The following is a 17,701-nucleotide window of genomic DNA, read 5'->3' as shown; positions in this document are numbered from 1 at the left end:
TGTAGAAGTCAGAAGAACTTGCTGCCTGAGCCTCTAGATGGAGTGGGCTCAGAAGAACCATTATTTCTTTGTCCTTGTTTCCACTGAAAGACTTAAGAGGGTTTAACTAATTAAGAATAGGTACATGCTGAGCTTGCTCTCCTGAGGAAGGCTATCAGGAGCCTCTCCACAGATGTCTGAAGGATGAGGACAACAGGGTTGTGCATGTGAATTTCTCTTCAACAACAAAGATAAATGAAGGAATATCTTCGACAAAATTTGATGATATGTGTTTTTCCATAGATCTCTCTCAGGGCGAATTGTCGGAGGAGTCTGGTGGTTCTTCACTCTCATCATTATCTCTTCCTACACTGCTAATCTTGCTGCCTTCCTTACGGTGGAAAGGATGGTGTCTCCCATAGAGAGCGCAGAGGATCTGGCTAAACAAACGGAGATAGCCTATGGCACTTTGGATTCAGGCTCAACCAAAGAATTCTTTAGAGTAAGTTGCATGCTTTAAAACAGTTCTGTTAAATCTCCATTAGAGCTTTTCTAAACTGTATGTGCCTGACACACAGGGTCATAGTTTTCAGTCATTTGTTTCTACCTACCAGTAAAGCTGTTCTGATGAAATCTGCTTTGTGCAATCAGGGCAAGCCTGTGTTCAGATTTTAAAGATGCTTTTTAAAAGGCATTTTATCAAGAATTGGTAGTTTTGCTCAACCTGAAACATCCTAAGATGAAAAACCTGACCTCTGCTATTGTGGGAAAGGTCTCTAACACCAGTTTCCAAGCCTTGCTCTGATGAGCAATAATGCAGTCATTAGCACAATATTTAACAAAGAAAACTCTTGGAGAAATGACTCTCTTGACCTGCTTGTTCTGTTTGCCCAGCTGGCAGCCATTAATGTCATCCAGCATCGGTGTTTACTTGCCAGAATGAGAAGGGGGTGGGAAGCATATGTTGCCATTTCTGTGTGGCGCACTGATTGCTGCTGTTGCTGTGTCTTCATTGCTCATGAGTGTCTGGCTGTGGCTGTATCAAACAGCCAGGAGTGAAATAATTGTACCTCAGCATGCTATCGTGTGTTCACTTTGCTGATAGAAATGCTGGGTTTGCAGTATTTGAGGATGGAGGGATGTACATTTATTTAAGATCATCCTTTCTTTCTCCACTTGCCAAACCACAAGCTGCATAGGAGGTCATTAAAAACTTCATAGGAGGTTATTAGAACTTCTAAATAAGCCCTCAGACTACTTTTTTATATCTAAAAATGCCTTCAGACCTTTTATTTCTGGTCTTTCCAATGGTGAACTGAAATGCTCAGCCCTTTCAGGAAGCTCCCAGCTCTCTCTCAACAGTGCCAATCAAATGCCATTCAAGCCAGCATTTATTTGTCTAGAAAAGTGGTCAGTCTAATTATTAGCCAGGACTAATTAGTGCCTATCACATATCCTGGTCAAATGCAATTGTGAGGGAAGAGGGAGCAGTAATACCCTTGCTGCTGTAGGCTGGTTAAATATTGATGGCTCTCTGAATTTGCTTAAGATGTTGAATGTTTAGGCTACACATAAAAAAGGAAGTAGCGAGCAAAGACTGGAAAAGCTGAGACTCTTAAAATAAATAACATCATCAGAGATACAAGACTACACACACATAGGCAGGTGTGTATAAATCTGACATAAAAAAATAAAAAAAAGCCAGCAGTGAATACAAAGATATTTTATGAATTTTTTTGTACTCAGCCTTACCTATATGTAATGTCTTCCTATAAAAATTTGTACTTGCTAGTTCTTGTTTATCCGTGGTGGCAGATGCATTACAACAGCTTCTCTTTTGTATTAAAAACCTGTAAGATAAACAGTGACCTTGCTAAGGGTGACATAAGTGTATAAAATTTTGTATTCGGATTAATTGTCATCCTCCGGCAGTATTATCTGTACAGGAAAATGAGTTGAGTGGACCTGTCAGAAAAGGTGGTAAAATTTGCTTAGAAATATTGGTGTTGTTTACAGGCACCATTGTGTGCTTAGGGGAAAAAGATCTTCCTAGGAGTATCTCGTTACATTAATACAGGAAGAGCGATTGTCTGAGGGTGTTTCTTCATTTCCGTAATAGTTTGACATAACATGGAAATCCCTTCTCATGTGGAGATCAAAGGAATGAATGTTTCTTGTGAAAGGATACAAAGTCTAGTGAATGTGTGAATGCTTTGTTGCGCTGATAATAGTCTTGGAATGAGCTGTGACTATCATGGTGCTTGGAGAAAGTGGGGCTCTACATGAGGATGATCTGTCAGGAGCTGCCAGCTCCATCAGGGCAGAGAAGGATGAGGTGGGGAGAGAAGAGAGCAGAGCCCTGGTGCAGCAGATCCGGGCATAATGCCCATTCAGTGAGGTCCAGGTGGGCCAAAATGGGGAGGAGAATGGGCCCCAAGTTGTGCTTACTTTTTTTTTTCATTACTTTTAAAATTATATTCAAACTGTGATTGTTTCTTCTTGACAGTCTCAAGGCACCCAATATCATTTCAGTTGTATTAACTTTTGCAGAGTAATTAATTTGAGCGGAGTGATGCAGCCACAAAACTGTTGTAATTAATCTTCTTCAGTTGATTTAAGAAGGGCAAAAATTTTGCCATATATTAAATACATACACTCACATAAATACTTCATTGTATAGTCTTTATTAGCTACCTAATAAGGTGGTAATGATGGCTGTAACTTGAAATAACTCTTGGAGGACACTTGGTTTCTGAGTGCCTGCTGCACAGAGGATGCTCAGTCTGTGCTTTGGGCTGTTTTTCTTCCTCTGAGCTCTTTTTGCACCGCTTCTGGAGCACCACTGGGAGTGATAGTGGTCTGAGCCAGAAAAAGCCTTGGGTTCTGCTGGGTTTACTGTAATGTTTATTCCCCTTGCAAGGGGAATATCCTCATCCTGCCATTCCCCACCAGCATTTAACCAATTTGAGAACAGCTGGCTGAGTGGGTCAGGATCATAACTACTCAGCGAGAAAGGACGATTATAACTGAGGGGATAGCTACACGAGCAATTTAGTGCAGTGCTTATTCTAATTTCCCGTACATATGTGTGCACACTGTGGCTGTGACATGTGAGAGGTTGCTAAATCTTCCCAGGTGATGGGAGAAGATATCTGGATGTGAGCAGGAGGTGAGCACGTGCGTAGAGGCACCAAAAACAGTAACTTGGCTTTGCAGCTGGGCCTTGGCTTCATACAGGAGGCACAGGGCAAAGGCTGTCCCAAGAGCCTGGAGAAGAGAAGGCTCTGGGGAAGCCTTAAAGCAGCCTTCCAGGAGTTAAAGGGGGTCTCAAGGAAAGCTGGGGAGGGATTCTGTGTCAGGGAGTGTAGTGACAGGACAAGGGGGAACAGTTTTAAATTAAAAGAGGATAGGTTTAGATCAAATACAATAAATTTTTCACTAGAATGGTGAAGGTGGTGAGGCACTGGAACAGGTTGCCCAGAGAAGCTGTGGATGCCCCATCCCTGGAGGTGTTCAAGGCCAGGTTAGATGGGGCTTTGAGCAATCTGGTCTAGTGGCTTCCAACCCAAACCATTCTGTGATACTAAGATCCCATCGAGAAGCTTTTCTGGGTTTATCTCTTGATAGAGGTGTAATGCTAAGACATTTCTTAAACAAAGATACTGATCAGATATTGATCTTCATGCCTTTTGTTGGCCAGTGAAAGGTGCTAGACTGACCACAGTGAGGGAAAATCTCCTAATGCATCACAGAAGGATATCACATAAAAGAGCTTCATGTACCCACCATCTCATCTACACAGTTTTAGAAATAGCTTCTTTAGATCCTTCAGTCCATGGCTCCTTTCTGCCAGCTGCATTTCCAACTCGGATCACTTTGGAATGTTTCTTTTACAGTGTGGATACCTATCTACATGGAACTGGACCGATACCAGCCCCTCATTTCACATGAACAGATGGTAACGACTTCTAGCCGCTTCACAACTGGTCAGATTCCAGCTAGTGACCTATTTTGTAGTGTTGCCTGTTTCCCTAAATGTCACAGTGCCTTCCAGATAGATGCTAACCCAGCAATGTAGATTAAAGCTAGATACAACATTGCTGTTTCGAGCATGCATGATGAACACTTGTCAGTGTGACATTGCTCTTACAGTTAAAACATTAGAGCATATTTTTTGTAACATTTTCACAGCAGGGTCTATTCACTCTCCTCAGTGGTTGGTGACTCTCTGCATCAGGGTATTTGTCCGCCCAGTATATCTAAGAAACAAATGAGCCTTCCTATGTTTTTATATTTGTTGCTCGTTTCTGCTCAGAAACATTTTATGTTTTGCACTAATTAGCTTATAAAGGCATTTAAATGGCAATCAATACATTACACCAATTCCCTTTTGGCTTTCAAAGGGCATTCATCCATTTTGAAAATGAGAAGAACCTCTTCTTAGATATTTACTCGCATAAAGTCTCAGATTAAAGGCTCAAAAATAACTTTCTTTCTCTTGAAAACCAACGAAGGACTGTACTAGAAAGCAGTTACAAATAGCAACATTGCTCCTTTAAGGGCATATCTGTTAAAATTAATATTTTCTAATACATTCAATTAAAGCTTCAGCATATATGAGCAGCTCATCAAATCAATATAACATCATTTAATCCAAATTCAGCACTGAGCCTAAGTTTAATACCACAGTCTAATAGGTTTCTGACCTCCAGTATGCATTTATTCAAAAGGTGTGAACTTTACAACTAATTAATAATTCTTATGTAAACTTAGCTGTATTTAAACTTCTGTAGAATAACATGTTTCTAGATATTTAGAAATAGAAACTGTTCTTCAGTTTATTGTGGTTTCTTTTATATAACACATTCTATAACGTTCTAACATTCTGTAACAGATACCTGTGTTAAGAGGCTTTTGAAAGGTTTCTTTAAAACAACTCGTATGGTAGGTGTTTGGTCATTAGTAAACAGCTGACCAACCAGTACACTTCACTGAAAACCTGAAATTTCAGAAGGTATCCTTGAATTTTATGTAATATGACAGGATGAAATATTGAGATAGGTGACATTTAGCAGATCTTCCATTAGGTCTTTTTCTTTTTTTTGTGGGAAACTGAAGCATCTCATATCATACCATTGCCAATGTAGTTAATTACTGTTAACTAAAACTCAGAGCAAAAAAAAAAGGAGGCCTCAAAGGACTGATATTTTATTGTACAACTTTGTATTTTCCTCAACAATGGTTTCAAGGATGTCCCTGACAAAACAACTGCTATCCAACAGTTCGCCAGTGCCTCAGATGAAATGACTTGCTGTTCTCAAGTCAGTTCTTTTTTTTTTTTTTTCCTGGAAATGGCATCAGTTCTTGGGACTGTTAGGAGTTTCGGCAGAAAGGCCAAAGATCCTTTGGATATGATGGTTGTTCTGCTACAGCTGGTTACTCCTGCCTGGCACTGATGTTCATTAGTAGGGGACAGAGAATTTGACACTGAAATTGCTTGTGCTGTTGATAAAGAGAAGACTTCAGGCTCAGTGCCTGGAGAAGTCAAACAGGATGACAGCCTTCAAGCACAGCTTAGATACTTGAGATATTATTTTTAGGATTTTTTTTCAACATTGTATGAAACTCACAGCTTAAATTAAACTCTCTGTTACTTCAGGACACATGGGAGCAATAGTTGAGTTGAGAACATCAAAGAGCCAATGAAACATGTTTTTCTGGTGCCTCCTTTGGGAAGGCTTCACTTCTCATTGCATTTGGATACCCTACCCAGACACTTAGTAGTATCTTTCTCTTAATTAATGTTGTGCTAGGAAGCGATACTGTTCTCTTACTTCTTTGCAGGAATTCAGCACTTAAAATTCCTTTTCAGCAGTTTTCTCAAAAAGTTGTTCTTTCTGAGTCAGGCTCAAATCCAAGCCCTTTCTGGACCTCATACATACACAAATATATGATATAAAAACATTTTTAAGACACGAAAAGTCATACTAAGAATGGGCCTAAGATGGTTCCCACTTCCACTTTTTCTCTCTTCTTGGTTTCATGAAGTATGAATCAGCAAGAGCAGACAGAAAAGCATGCGATGTCCTGGCAAGATGCTTTGTGTTTCTTTTAAAAAGAACTTTAAATATAACTTGTTTATCTGATAAAACTAAATCTGATATAAAAATATATATATTCAAAAGATTAGTGCCAAAGCAGAAAGTAAACATTTATCTGAAAAAATAGCAAGAGAACAAATAAACAGATCAACCCCAAATTCCTTGGGGGGGAAAAAAAAAAAAAAAAAAAAAAAACAACAACAACTCATCAAAAGGATTTTGAAATACCTTCCATTAAAAGCACTTTGGGTACCTAAGACCCTTTGGGTGTCTTTTCTTCAGGCAGTGCTTTGTAATGAGATGAACAAGGTACGGCTGTGGTGACACCCATGGGTCCCTGCTGGATGCAAAGAGCCAACTGCCTACGGTCATCCCAACCCAGCCAAAAGAGTGCGGAGACCCTGAGACCCTGAGGCCCTCAGCATGAGGGTGAGCTGTGGCCAGTGTGGCCAGTCCCTCAGGGTGGAAAGCCAGGTAGGCAGGGGCACAGCACAATCCCAAATCCATTAGGGAGAGAGGGAGAAATAATGACTCTAATAGGCTCTGAAGCACTAGCATATTATGCACCAGTTAGAAGATAAAGAGCTCATTGCTTTCCTCTGATAAGGTTGTAGGAAGACGAGAGGCAAGGGAAATAAATTCTACCAGCAAACAGTTTAGTTGAGGGAAAGCCATGAATTACGACCCAACAGTTGCCATGTGATTTTTGTGCATTTTATGCAATCAACAGTACTGAGACCATCATTAAAGCCTATTAAAGCCACCATTGTGAATTCTGTACCTGCAGTGCAAAGGGTTTCATTGTAGTTAAACTCCTTGATTTTTAATTTCAAAATTTATTTTGCCAGTGAAGATGAAGGACTTGTTTCTAACACAGAATTCATACACATTTTCCTTTTGCCTTTGGATAAAACTATGATTAGCACTTTCAAGCTTTCAGTATTCCTGGCACTGAACAAAACAACACAGTGATCATAACAAATGCCTGACAAAAATATTGAAGTGTGGTTGTATTTACAGACTTTAAAGAATAGAACATCACAGAAAAGTGATAGCTTCAAATATGAGCTGCGTTGATCTTTGATGCACAACATGGCAGCAATTAATCAGAAAAAGAGCTATGTTTTAACTGCTGTTCTACACAGAAAATATGAAAAGCTTATTCACCCATATATTCTTCTCTCCCTTCCCTGTTTGACATAGGTGAGTGTGTGAATGGATACTGAAATGAAAGCGTGTGTGCAGGGAGTTCACCAGCTCTCTATTGCGCAGTGATGCACAGTCTACTTGTAGGTTATTTTCTCTTAATTTGTCGAGCCTCTCTTCTGCCACATGGATAACAGGCAGTTTTAAAGATGACAGGAAATCAAATGTGACATAATTATAAAATAAATGGTTTCCCATGAAGTGATCTAATGTCCTTAAGCCTATGGATTGAAAAGGAAAATGTATCCTTATGGGAAGTAAAATTAGCAGCTCATCCATCATCCGCTCCTTGGCAAAGGATGTGTTTGTGTGGAAGCAGGGGTTAAGGTGCCCGAGCCATTCTACTAACTTCAACAGACAAGCCAGGATTCAGTGAAGCTTTCAATCAACATTTAGTAACAAATATTTGAATAAATCTCTCCTTATCTTCAATAACAGATGGCATTTTCCTATCAGCTCTACTTGTGTTCCTTGTTAAGGCTTTCCAGCTCACATACATCTTGATCCTGTTCAGAAATTGATTTCTCTAAGTCCAGGGTTGCCAACTGCATTGCGCAGGGGAATTTTGTGCTCGGGTCCAGCAGTGAGCATGGAGCCGAGCCCACAATCAGGATGAGTGCAGTGGATAGCAGAGGGTTAATCAAATAATCATGTCTGCACTAGAGGAGGAAGCAGGGAGTGCCTCAGGGGAAAATCACTTGCTGTTTGAACGCTCTACTTCTTGGAGAACAGCTATCAGATAATGATAATGACATTACTCAAGACAGTGAGGACCCTGGGTTTTCAAGTCTCTCCTACTTTATTTAATGTGACCATGTCACATTAATACATGCTTGTTAGGGATTCATTTAAAATACATGGGTGCTGATAAATTACTTATAATGCTGCTACTGTTACTTTTGCAGAATTAGAAAATACATGGAGCTTTAGAAACTCTAATGATGAGAATATGAAACATCCCCTCTTGCAGTCCGCTGGGGTTTCTCCCTCATTGCCTGTATATTGGCCTGTTTTGTCTGGAGCTGAAAACTCATTAGGTCTGACAGTGTTCAGATACTATGCTGGAAACACTGTTCTCTGTTAATTTATTAAGGGCTGAACTCAGTGCAGGGCTGGGAGCTTGCTTGGTTGCCCAGGCAAGACTAGTCTGCTAAATGTGTCACGGCTGGAAGGATGCCCCTCCACCTGATGTAATCCTGCCCTCCAGCCATTCATACACCAGCCTCCTGCTCCCGGGGCAGACAGACAGACAGGTGGACGGACATTCACACAGCACAACCGTACTGGTCTGCAGTGGTGCCACCAGCCCCGTTTGTCACCTCTTCCTCGTGGTGAGCACTCAACGTGCACGGCTCCGACCATGAATCACAGGAGGATTCACAAAGACAGCTTGTCTCCTGGTAAAGACTTTCATTTTAATTTTCCGATCAGTGTTGCAATGTGCAGGAATGGATGGCAGCAATAAAGCGAAGAGATGAATCTAGGCACAGGCTGAAGTTAAATATTGTGCCAGGAAGGGAAGTTTTAAATCTTGATTTACATACTGCTCCTCAGACTGTTACTGACATGTCAGCGAAGTCTCATTGCAACCAGAGTGACTGCTCGCCTGTCTGTGTGAGCGGAGTGCATCTGAGACAAGGTGTCTGTTACAAGAGCTGCCCGCTGCTAAAGCCCATGTTTTCAAAACGACCATGATGCACAGGAAGAAAGCCTCAAAAGAAAATTCTTACATGCTATTTTTACAAGATGGACTTTTCTCTTGTAATTGGGACACTCTGAGTGTCAGGTGTGGTAAAGCAGGAATGCTGCTGGAGCCTGGAGGATTTTTTGCAGGCTTCGTCCCCATCCCCTGCATGTGCAGTGCTGATGATGGGCCTCCCTGCACACCTCCTCCACCTCCAGCTCCCTCCCAGGCTCCAGCCAGGCTCTGCCCAGGGGTGGAAGCAGCCAGGGGCTCAGGGGTGACTGCTCCAGAAAGTGCTCACTGTCCTGACAGCCCCCGTACAGGGCCTGGCCAAGCCTTCACTTCGGGAACCCTAGAAGGAAACAGAAGGCCCTGGGCTTGTGGGCCTGATCCACCAGCTCTCTGAGCTTCGTTTGCCTCAACTGGGAAAGGAGATTACTACTTCTAAGCAGAAGTTAGAACTTCATTAGCATTGGCAACAAACCACCGTGACAGTGTCTCCCATCCCAAACTTGACTGTGAACTATTCACCCTTTCCTTTACATTTATGCATACGTTTTGTATATTCCTGCAAATATAAGGACTAGTTCACATACACGTGCTTTGGCCTTGCTTATCAGCAGTGTCCCCCAGATCCATATGCTGTGGATAGGGTGTGGGGGCTGGGCTTGCTGAAAGAGAGGCACCCTGTGTGCACTCGTGGCTTCTGACCTACTTTCTTCTTCCCAGAATGTAATAAAAACAAGAGGGTCATGTAATGATGGGATTGATTTTTCTGTCCATATAGGTAAGTAAATTGCTGGCATCACAAGTTATCTGTGGCTAAAAGCTGTGACATTGATCTATTAGACTGTGCCCTACGACCTTCAGTAAATGACATCCCTGCCTTCATGTCCACAGCTGGGAAAGGAGACTAACATGCCCTCGGGCCTTCTCTGAGACCTACTTTTTCCTTCACAGTAAAGAGCTTGGAAATCTCAGGCAAAGGCACCTTAGCAATAATATTTATCACATTGATGTTGTCAAAGCAGCAGTGTTAGGCCAGGCTCTGCCTGCTTCAGAGATGGCATTTGGCCAGGGGCACCTGCCCCTGCTTTGCACTCCCTGAGGCTGCTCTGCACCACGCTTGCAGGCGCAGACAGGCATCCATCCGATCAAATCTTGTCCAGAAGACCAGGACAGTGGTAGCCACTTGGTTGTAGTTTGCCACACTGCGAGCAGCTCCCAGAACCAGTGGGTCTTGAAGTGATCCCAAAGCCAGGCAGCAGATGTGGTAGCAGGGCAGTCTCCCAGTCCCTTTTCACTCCTGTTGAGTAACTTGCTTTTTAACGGTTCATAAGCTGCTGGATTCATTACCTGCTGTAGAAGAGCTAATTGTGCATGTGGAAAAAAAGCAGTGACGGATGATAATGAAGCTCAGGTTCACACTTAACTACTCCAGTTCATATCAGTGAGGCGTACATCTATATAAAGGCAGCATGCCTTATTCAGATTAAATACCTGCACTGTTTTTAGTATGGACCTTTGTGTTTTTGTGTCAGTCTGTCTGACTTAGGGCTATTAATTTCCCTTGTTAGAGAGCTATAATGTGGTGACAGGGCTGGTATAGTAGAAGAGCATGTGACCTCTGCTGCTGCAGGTCCTTTATAGATGTCCCTGCCTATCCCTGTGGTCAGGATGCACCATCCAGTTTGCAGCAGTCTATCTGACATCTGCTGCGTGTCCACGTTGCATTTACTGCATTTCAGTGCATACTGACCTACTCAAAAGTATATAAAGCCTATATATAGCCTGGACCCAGCCCTGAGACCAGGCAATAGTAACTGGCATTCTTCTGAGTCTTCTCCCTCTTCAGCCCACCAGTTCCATTTGTTACAATAGCACTGTGGTCATGAAATGTTCTCCCACTTGTCCTTGGTTACTGTGGGCATCTTTTCTCTTTCTCAAGTCTCTTGTTTCTTTGTTCCTCTCTTTCTGTTTTGAAGACAGACATAAAAAATATGAATCAGTATGGTCTGAAATGTTAAATGTACAGACTGAAAAAAGAAAGAATGTGCAGTTTATTTTAAAAGTAAAATTGATTTAGGTTAATTTGGCTCATGACTGGATTATCACCGGTAATCATCTGTAAGAGAACATTTTTGCGCTTGACTGCCATGAAATAATTTCCTGGTGCCCATCAGAAGAAACAAAGGTCCAGTTTTGATCTTTTTAACAAAATATTCCATTAGCATGCTAGAGGAGGGAATTTTGAAGAAGACCTGCATGTAGCGGAGGAGGGGGCAGAAAGGGCTAAACTGTCTGAAACAGGCAAAGGGCAGCTCTGTAACAGACTTCAGCTCTGGCGGAAAAGCACTGCTGCTTTCAAATACAACAGCTTCATGACACTCAGGAGTGGAGGAGCTGACACAACGTTACTTTTAGCCAAAGTGTGAGACAGATGTCTGCAAGGGTAGAATGTAATGTAGTCAATAGGATAAGGCTTCCGCCACAAATTCTTTAGAGGTAAATTTAACCAATGTCAAATAACCCTGTGAGAGGTGCTGGCTTTTGTGGTATCTCTTCAGGCAGTTTTGAGTATGCAAATGAGGAACCAGGGTGTCTGGTCATAGTGCTGTGGGGCTGGGTCTGACGACGCTGAGCTGCTGATGCTGGAGGGTGGAAGCAGTAGGCATGCTGATGGGTCACTCTAATGCCATTCTGCCACTATTCTGCCACCAACCTGCCACCATCCTTCTGCTGTCCTGCTGCCATGCAGCCACGCTGCGCACACAGGCCCGGCCTAGGTCATGCCACACATCTTGATGCTGGTTCTTGGTTTGGTTTTCTGTTGAGGTGCTGGAGCCAAACCTGCTCAAAAACAGGGAGAATTGCAAGGCAAAATTAAATTAAAAATGTGGATGGCTTGACTTGGCACTTCCTTTGATGATAAGCCCACTGCCACCTGGAGGAAGCAGGCATTTGGGTGTTGGGTGGTGACAGGTCCAGCGGGAGCTGCCAGCCTGATGGTGACACCATGGCCTGGTGGCGCCAAGCACTGCCCTGTGGGTGCATCGCCTGGGGGGGGGAGAGAGGCTCTATTTATGTCTGCAGCAAGGGTCTAATCATGGAAAGGCGCTTTAATGTGTCCTGAGGCCTAGATGAAACACTGAAAGTGTTGCTTTTCAGAAAAAAAATATATACCCTTGAAATCCCAAGGAAATGTGTGTGATGTAGTTCTTGAGAGCAATATCAAAGAAATAGGAGTTGCAGAGCACAGGAGTTATTGCAGTTAGGGGCTTTGAATTGGCTTAAATCTTTGCTTTTAAGCTTTTTCTTTTTTTTTTTTTTTTTTTTTTTTTCCTAAATATCTCCTTAAAAGTAACACTTTAATGAGAGGGAGAATGTTTTACTGACACTGAACTCTACCAGTGGTGTAGATCTGTCCAACCTTACTCTGTGTGGGAGCATAAATCCTTTGTGCACCAGGCACCTCTGTGGCCAGACCCCCTTGCAGCTGTGACTTTTAGGGGCTTCTGGTTTGGTTTGTCTGTTTTTTTGTGTTTTGTTTGGTTGGGTTGTTTTTTGGGGGTTGTTTGTGTTTTTCTTTTTGAGGCAGCTAGAAAATTGGATAAGCATTTACTCCAAACACCATTTATCATTTCATCTCTTTGTGTGTTTGACCACCTTTAGCCAACCAGCCGTTTCATTGATTGGAGCAGATGCAAAATATGGTCCCTAGGGCAGGCAAAAACACCCTGGTGCTTTCCCAGATGCCAAGCCCAGCCTCAGGCTGGGAGAAGCAGCACCAGCCTCACAGAACACAGCAGCACGGAGCCTGCACAGATACCGTCCCTGCTCCCGGGCCAGGCCCTCCTTCATGGACTCTGGCCCCTCCAAAACCAACTCGCCTTATGCATTTTTTTTTAAACTTCCTAGCTTGCACATTTTTGTCTACTTAGATCAGACCAGACTGCTGTACTCATTTAGTTAATTTGCTAATAACAAGGTACTGTAAAAATCCCACTTGGCAGAAAGAGGTGTGGGCAGTGATCATATAGAAGTGTCCTGATTTTTATTAACTAGATCATTCAGAAGAGCAAAATGAAGGTAGCAAACTCTAAAACCTAGTTTATTTGTTGAAGTTTAAAATAAATCTGTGGCTTTATATTTTTGAATCATGGAATTTGGGTTTTTGATTGATGGATGATGATGTTCATTCTTTGCCCTTGAAGCAGGGACCATGCTTTGCTCAGACCATTTGCAGCTCTGAGTGTGCTTGGCACTCATCAGATAACTGTTATTATTAACAGTGCACAGATGTATTGGCAATTGCTTTAAGGAAGGCGGGCCAGCTGGAAAGAGCATGAAAGAACTTATTAAAGACGCATTCCGGTGTGAGTTAGAAGATGAAAAGGAAAAGAAATTATGGTTTATCTGTGTAATTAAAGGCATGCTATACAGAGGAAAACAAGCAGAAGCATACATAGTATCTGCACTATTTTTGAAGCCAAACTACTTTAGCTGGCTGAGAGATTTAAGAGAACCAGTAAAGCCAAAATTTTTACCTTCCTTTTGTCCTTTAGATGCCCATTTCCAAATATAAATGGGCAGGTGCGTTTGTATTATTTATGTTAAAAGAAGATTAAGGTTGTAGGGACGAGCACCTTGAAACTAGGACACAGCAGAATTAGCATTGCTTATGCAGTCCGTGTGTTGGCCAAGCAATCTGTTTCTATTACGTTTCTGCGTGAGCAGATTGCATGAGTAGAGCAGGCAGCTCCGGCCGTGGTCAGCCCCATGCTGGGGGCAGTGGCGAGCTCTGCACCTCACACAGCTGTGCACAGATGCCCATGGGGCACGAAGAAGGTGGCAGCCACCACACCAGTGACATGCACCACCTGCGGGCAGCTCCCAGAGCCCCGCAGGGACACGCCTCCTCCCCACATAGCCAATCTTCATCCAAGGGGTGTTTGCCATGCAAATCCCTCTGGCTTGCTCTTAGCACCCCGCCCAGCCAGCTAGCTCCTAATGAAGCCACATTGCATTGCCATCTCTCCGATTTCCTATTGTCAATGGTGCTGATTTTAATTGGTTTGCATTTTTCAGCTCATCAGGAAGGATAATTAAAATAAAATCTTGCCCTCCATGCTCCTTGCTCTCTGTCATAGCGATGCTAGCTGGGTATTTTAATCTGAAGAATGGTGAAGGCAGGATTTACTTCCCATGAAATGTTTGCAGGCTGGCTGTTAAGCATTGCATTATTCAAAACACATTAAATTGTCCTGAATGAGGAGGAAACGTGTCTTGATCATCAAGCTGATGGACATTAACAGTCTTCTGCCACAAGTTTGTTAAATTTGAGCTAGATTTAGCTACTGCATGTTTAATTCCCATTCTGTGAGGAAGGCTGTGGACAGGAAACTGGCAAGGAGTAGGAGGCATAAATTCAAGATAAACACAGGCTGGGCTGAAAGCCTTATATAAATCCTTGGGATTTCTAGACTGGAGAGCAATACGGTAAGTGTTACTGCCTTCTATCGACCAAGGAAGGAAGTTTAACTGGTAGTGCCAGATAGGGACACCTTGGAGCCTTGAGGTGGCTTTAACATCTAAGGGTGGTTTAAATCGTACTGGAGAGGAGGTGGGAGAGGGGGAAGTAATGCATTTCTCAGCATTTCCACAGTCACAAAACCTGTGTGCTGAGCTAGAGGCTGTTAGCAATGGCTCAGTCTCAAGAAACAGGACAAATTTAAAAAAATATGTACATGGCACACAAGCAGTTAATCAGCAATTACTTCAGCTCATTGCTAATACTTGTGTTTACCATCTTTTAGGAGAATGGGAAACTGAATTTTGAAAGTTTGATTATTACATAAGAAAGGCTTTTGTTACTGCTATTTATATCCCTCATGCGAGCACCACTGTAAGAGGCCATTAGAGCTGTTCTTGCTTCCTGTATCATAAACCTTACACCGCTGCTGTGAAAAGCAGGTTTCTGCTTTGCTGGGAACATTTAATAAGCAAGCAGCGGTGTTTCCTAACTGTGAGTGAGCACAAAAAACATTGCTGAGGAGATGTGTGGAAAGGAGAGGCTGCTTCTGCAGCTGTTGGCCAGGGCTGAGCATCGTCCCCTTGGCTGGGTGGCAGAGCAATATGTGTGAAGGCAAACCCACCTCAGGAAGGCAACCACAGCATTTTTTTCATTGTGACAGAAATTAGTGAAAGAAATGCTTGAAATGTGTCCCCCCTCCCAAGCCCTTCCATGGTTTTGTAGTGCCCAGGGGGTTTTGCTGGTTCAGCAACCCCAGGTGACACCACGCATCCCCGGTGTCCATGTTGCTCTTCATTTCCCCCCTTTCCTGTCTCCCAGAGATCAAAAATTGCCGTGTATGAGAAAATGTGGTCGTACATGAAGTCAGCTGAGCCCTCCGTGTTCACCAAAACCACAGCAGATGGGGTGGCGAGGGTACGCAAGTCGAAGGGGAAGTTTGCCTTCCTGCTGGAGTCGACGATGAACGAGTACATCGAGCAGCGCAAGCCCTGCGACACTATGAAAGTCGGCGGGAACCTGGATTCCAAGGGCTATGGTGTAGCCACCCCCAAAGGCTCAGCATTAAGGTGGGTGGAATAATATAACAATATCCATGTTGTTATAGTATTCCACCTACCCTGATGTATTGTGTTGTCATTTTCTTTCTTGTGGATTTTGAGGTAACTTTTAAAGTTTAAAAATCTTCAATATTCCATGGAGTTAAATAAGACGGTAAATTACGGTTTCGTTTATTTAATGCATCCATTTTTTTAGTGTTCTCTTCGTGTTGTCCTTTCTGATTGTTTGTTGCTGTTTTAATTTTACAGTTCGATGGCTTTTTCAATTTAAATGGTAAAAGCCGAGTTAACCTGTCATATGTGACAAATGTTAGCTGCATGATGTGGTGTTCTTGTTACTTTTTTTCTCAAAGACGATTTCCCCATCCCGCACACTTCAGTTTTGAGCAAATGTTATCCTCCATGCCACCTTCCAATATTTAACCCTGTATTTGCTGTACAAACATTTTTATAGCTCCACGTTCTGTGAAATTTTAGCCAATTTGTCCTCTTGTGCTCCTTTTTTTATACGTTACGATTTCCTAAGCATTTGTGCATTTTTCTTACAAGTTATGTTTTATCGTTTCAAGAAATGCTGTTAACCTGGCAGTATTAAAACTGAATGAGCAAGGCCTCTTGGACAAATTGAAAAACAAATGGTGGTACGACAAAGGAGAGTGCGGCAGCGGGGGAGGTGACTCCAAGGTCAGCCTCAATGTCACCACAATCGGGTACCTTAGTGGAGAGTAATCGGCAAGGCTGTTATTGTACTCACCAAGGAAAAAAAAACGCAGATCAAAACTATCAGAATAATTGCGGTGGGGAAAAAAAAAAAAAAAAAAAAGCCATTTGCTTGCCCAGTAGCTCTTGCAAAGAAACCATGTTGTTTATCGTCGGCAGCAGTTTTGGTCAAGCTTGGAAACCTCATTGAACTAACAGAAAGAAGCTCTGTGTCAGTGGGACCTGCGCAGCCAGCACTTGTGGCTGCTCAAGGAGATGCGATTGCACCCAGCTGTTGTGTCAAATCCTGAGGATGAGGCTTTGGGGCCTCCTCTGTGACTTAGCTGTGGGTTAGAAGCATTGCTGAGAGGCTTTGTGTGTTGGAAAGGGCTCCCTTCCCCTGGACTCTTCTGGAGACAGGTCCCCAGAGAGCCCAACCTCGGATTTGGTGGCAAGACTGGTGCCAGTGGGTTCTGTGGCTGAAGTCTGGTCTCCGGAGTTGGGCTGTGTGCCATAGCTCAGGGAAGGACAAGGTGGCTGCTAGATCATGTGCAGTCTGCGGTCACTCAGCACTGATCACAGTAGTGACATTAGCTAGAGCAGGCTGGATATTATCAGTCCTCTTGGGTACAGGAATTACCAATGAATTTAATTTCAACTATGGAATGCTAAAAGTTAAGCAGTGATGGTGGTCACCCATTAATGGTAAAATACTGGCAATAACAGCAATGTGTAAGGAGTTAGCACTTACAGTGGGTGAAGCTGAAACAAGAGATGTTGTTTGCAGCAATGCAGTGTATTAAAATGATGCAGTAAAGTAGAAATTCATCTTAAGGAAAGGTTTGGGTAGTTTTGCTTAGAGTTACCTTTTATATGACAACTGCCACAGTACACAGGAACAATGCACTTGCATTTGCTGTGGTTTTCAAGCATGGTTTAAAACCCCAGCTCCGGTGGCACCACTGACAACACCGCTATTGCCTTTTGTGGCAGAGGGTCCCCTGCTGCACCCAGCAGCCGTGCCGGAGCCATGCTCCTGAAATTGATTTAAGATCTTGCCCGTTGCAGAAGCTGAGTGCACTTTAGTACTGCCAGCCCTACCCTGTAGAGCTAACAGGCAATTTCAAGAGAAGCTGTAGCTAGGACAGGTTGGACTTTCTTGCTCACCTTGGTACAGGAATTACTAAGGAATTTAATTTCAAATACATCGTTATACTGAAAAGTACTGAGATTAGTTTTCACAGTGACACTCTCTTACAGCTATTAAATCCAGTTCCTTAAGGAACAGTAACTTCTGATCCCCCTTATAAAAATGCTTCAGCTTTGGTCCAAGATCAATAAGAATAGTATTTTCAGTAAACTGCAGTTTCAGACAATTACTGCAAATCACTGCTGTGTTCTATTAGTAAGAGTTGCTTGCAGTTGGTTCCTTTGAAGTTAA

The 17,701-nt window shown here is 42.8% G+C and overlaps 1 protein-coding gene across 4 annotated transcripts in view; it reads left to right on the top strand.

The window, feature by feature from the left end:
- Nucleotides 1–17,701, top strand: part of GRIA3 (glutamate ionotropic receptor AMPA type subunit 3) — a 151,922-nt gene that overhangs the window by 117,664 nt on the left and 16,557 nt on the right. For 2 of the 4 annotated variants that reach the window (XR_014697425.1, XM_084534019.1), the window contains exons 12-14: nt 283–481; nt 15,323–15,570; nt 16,131–16,245. Coding sequence is in view for 2 of the 4 variants with exons in the window: in XM_084534019.1 (XP_084390145.1) it covers nt 283–481; nt 15,323–15,570; nt 16,131–16,245 (562 nt within the window). In the remaining 2 variants the exon portion in view is untranslated. The remainder of the gene's footprint in view (nt 1–282; nt 482–15,322; nt 15,571–16,130; nt 16,246–17,701) is intronic. The other 2 variants (XR_014697426.1, XM_084534018.1) reach the window with 1 other exon arrangement.

This window comes from Aythya ferina (genome assembly GCF_964211825.1).
Source record: "Aythya ferina genome assembly, chromosome: 13".
Taxonomy (NCBI): domain Eukaryota; kingdom Metazoa; phylum Chordata; class Aves; order Anseriformes; family Anatidae; genus Aythya; species Aythya ferina.
Note: the sequence above shows the minus strand (reverse complement) of the source record. Positions and strands in the feature narration are given on the sequence as shown.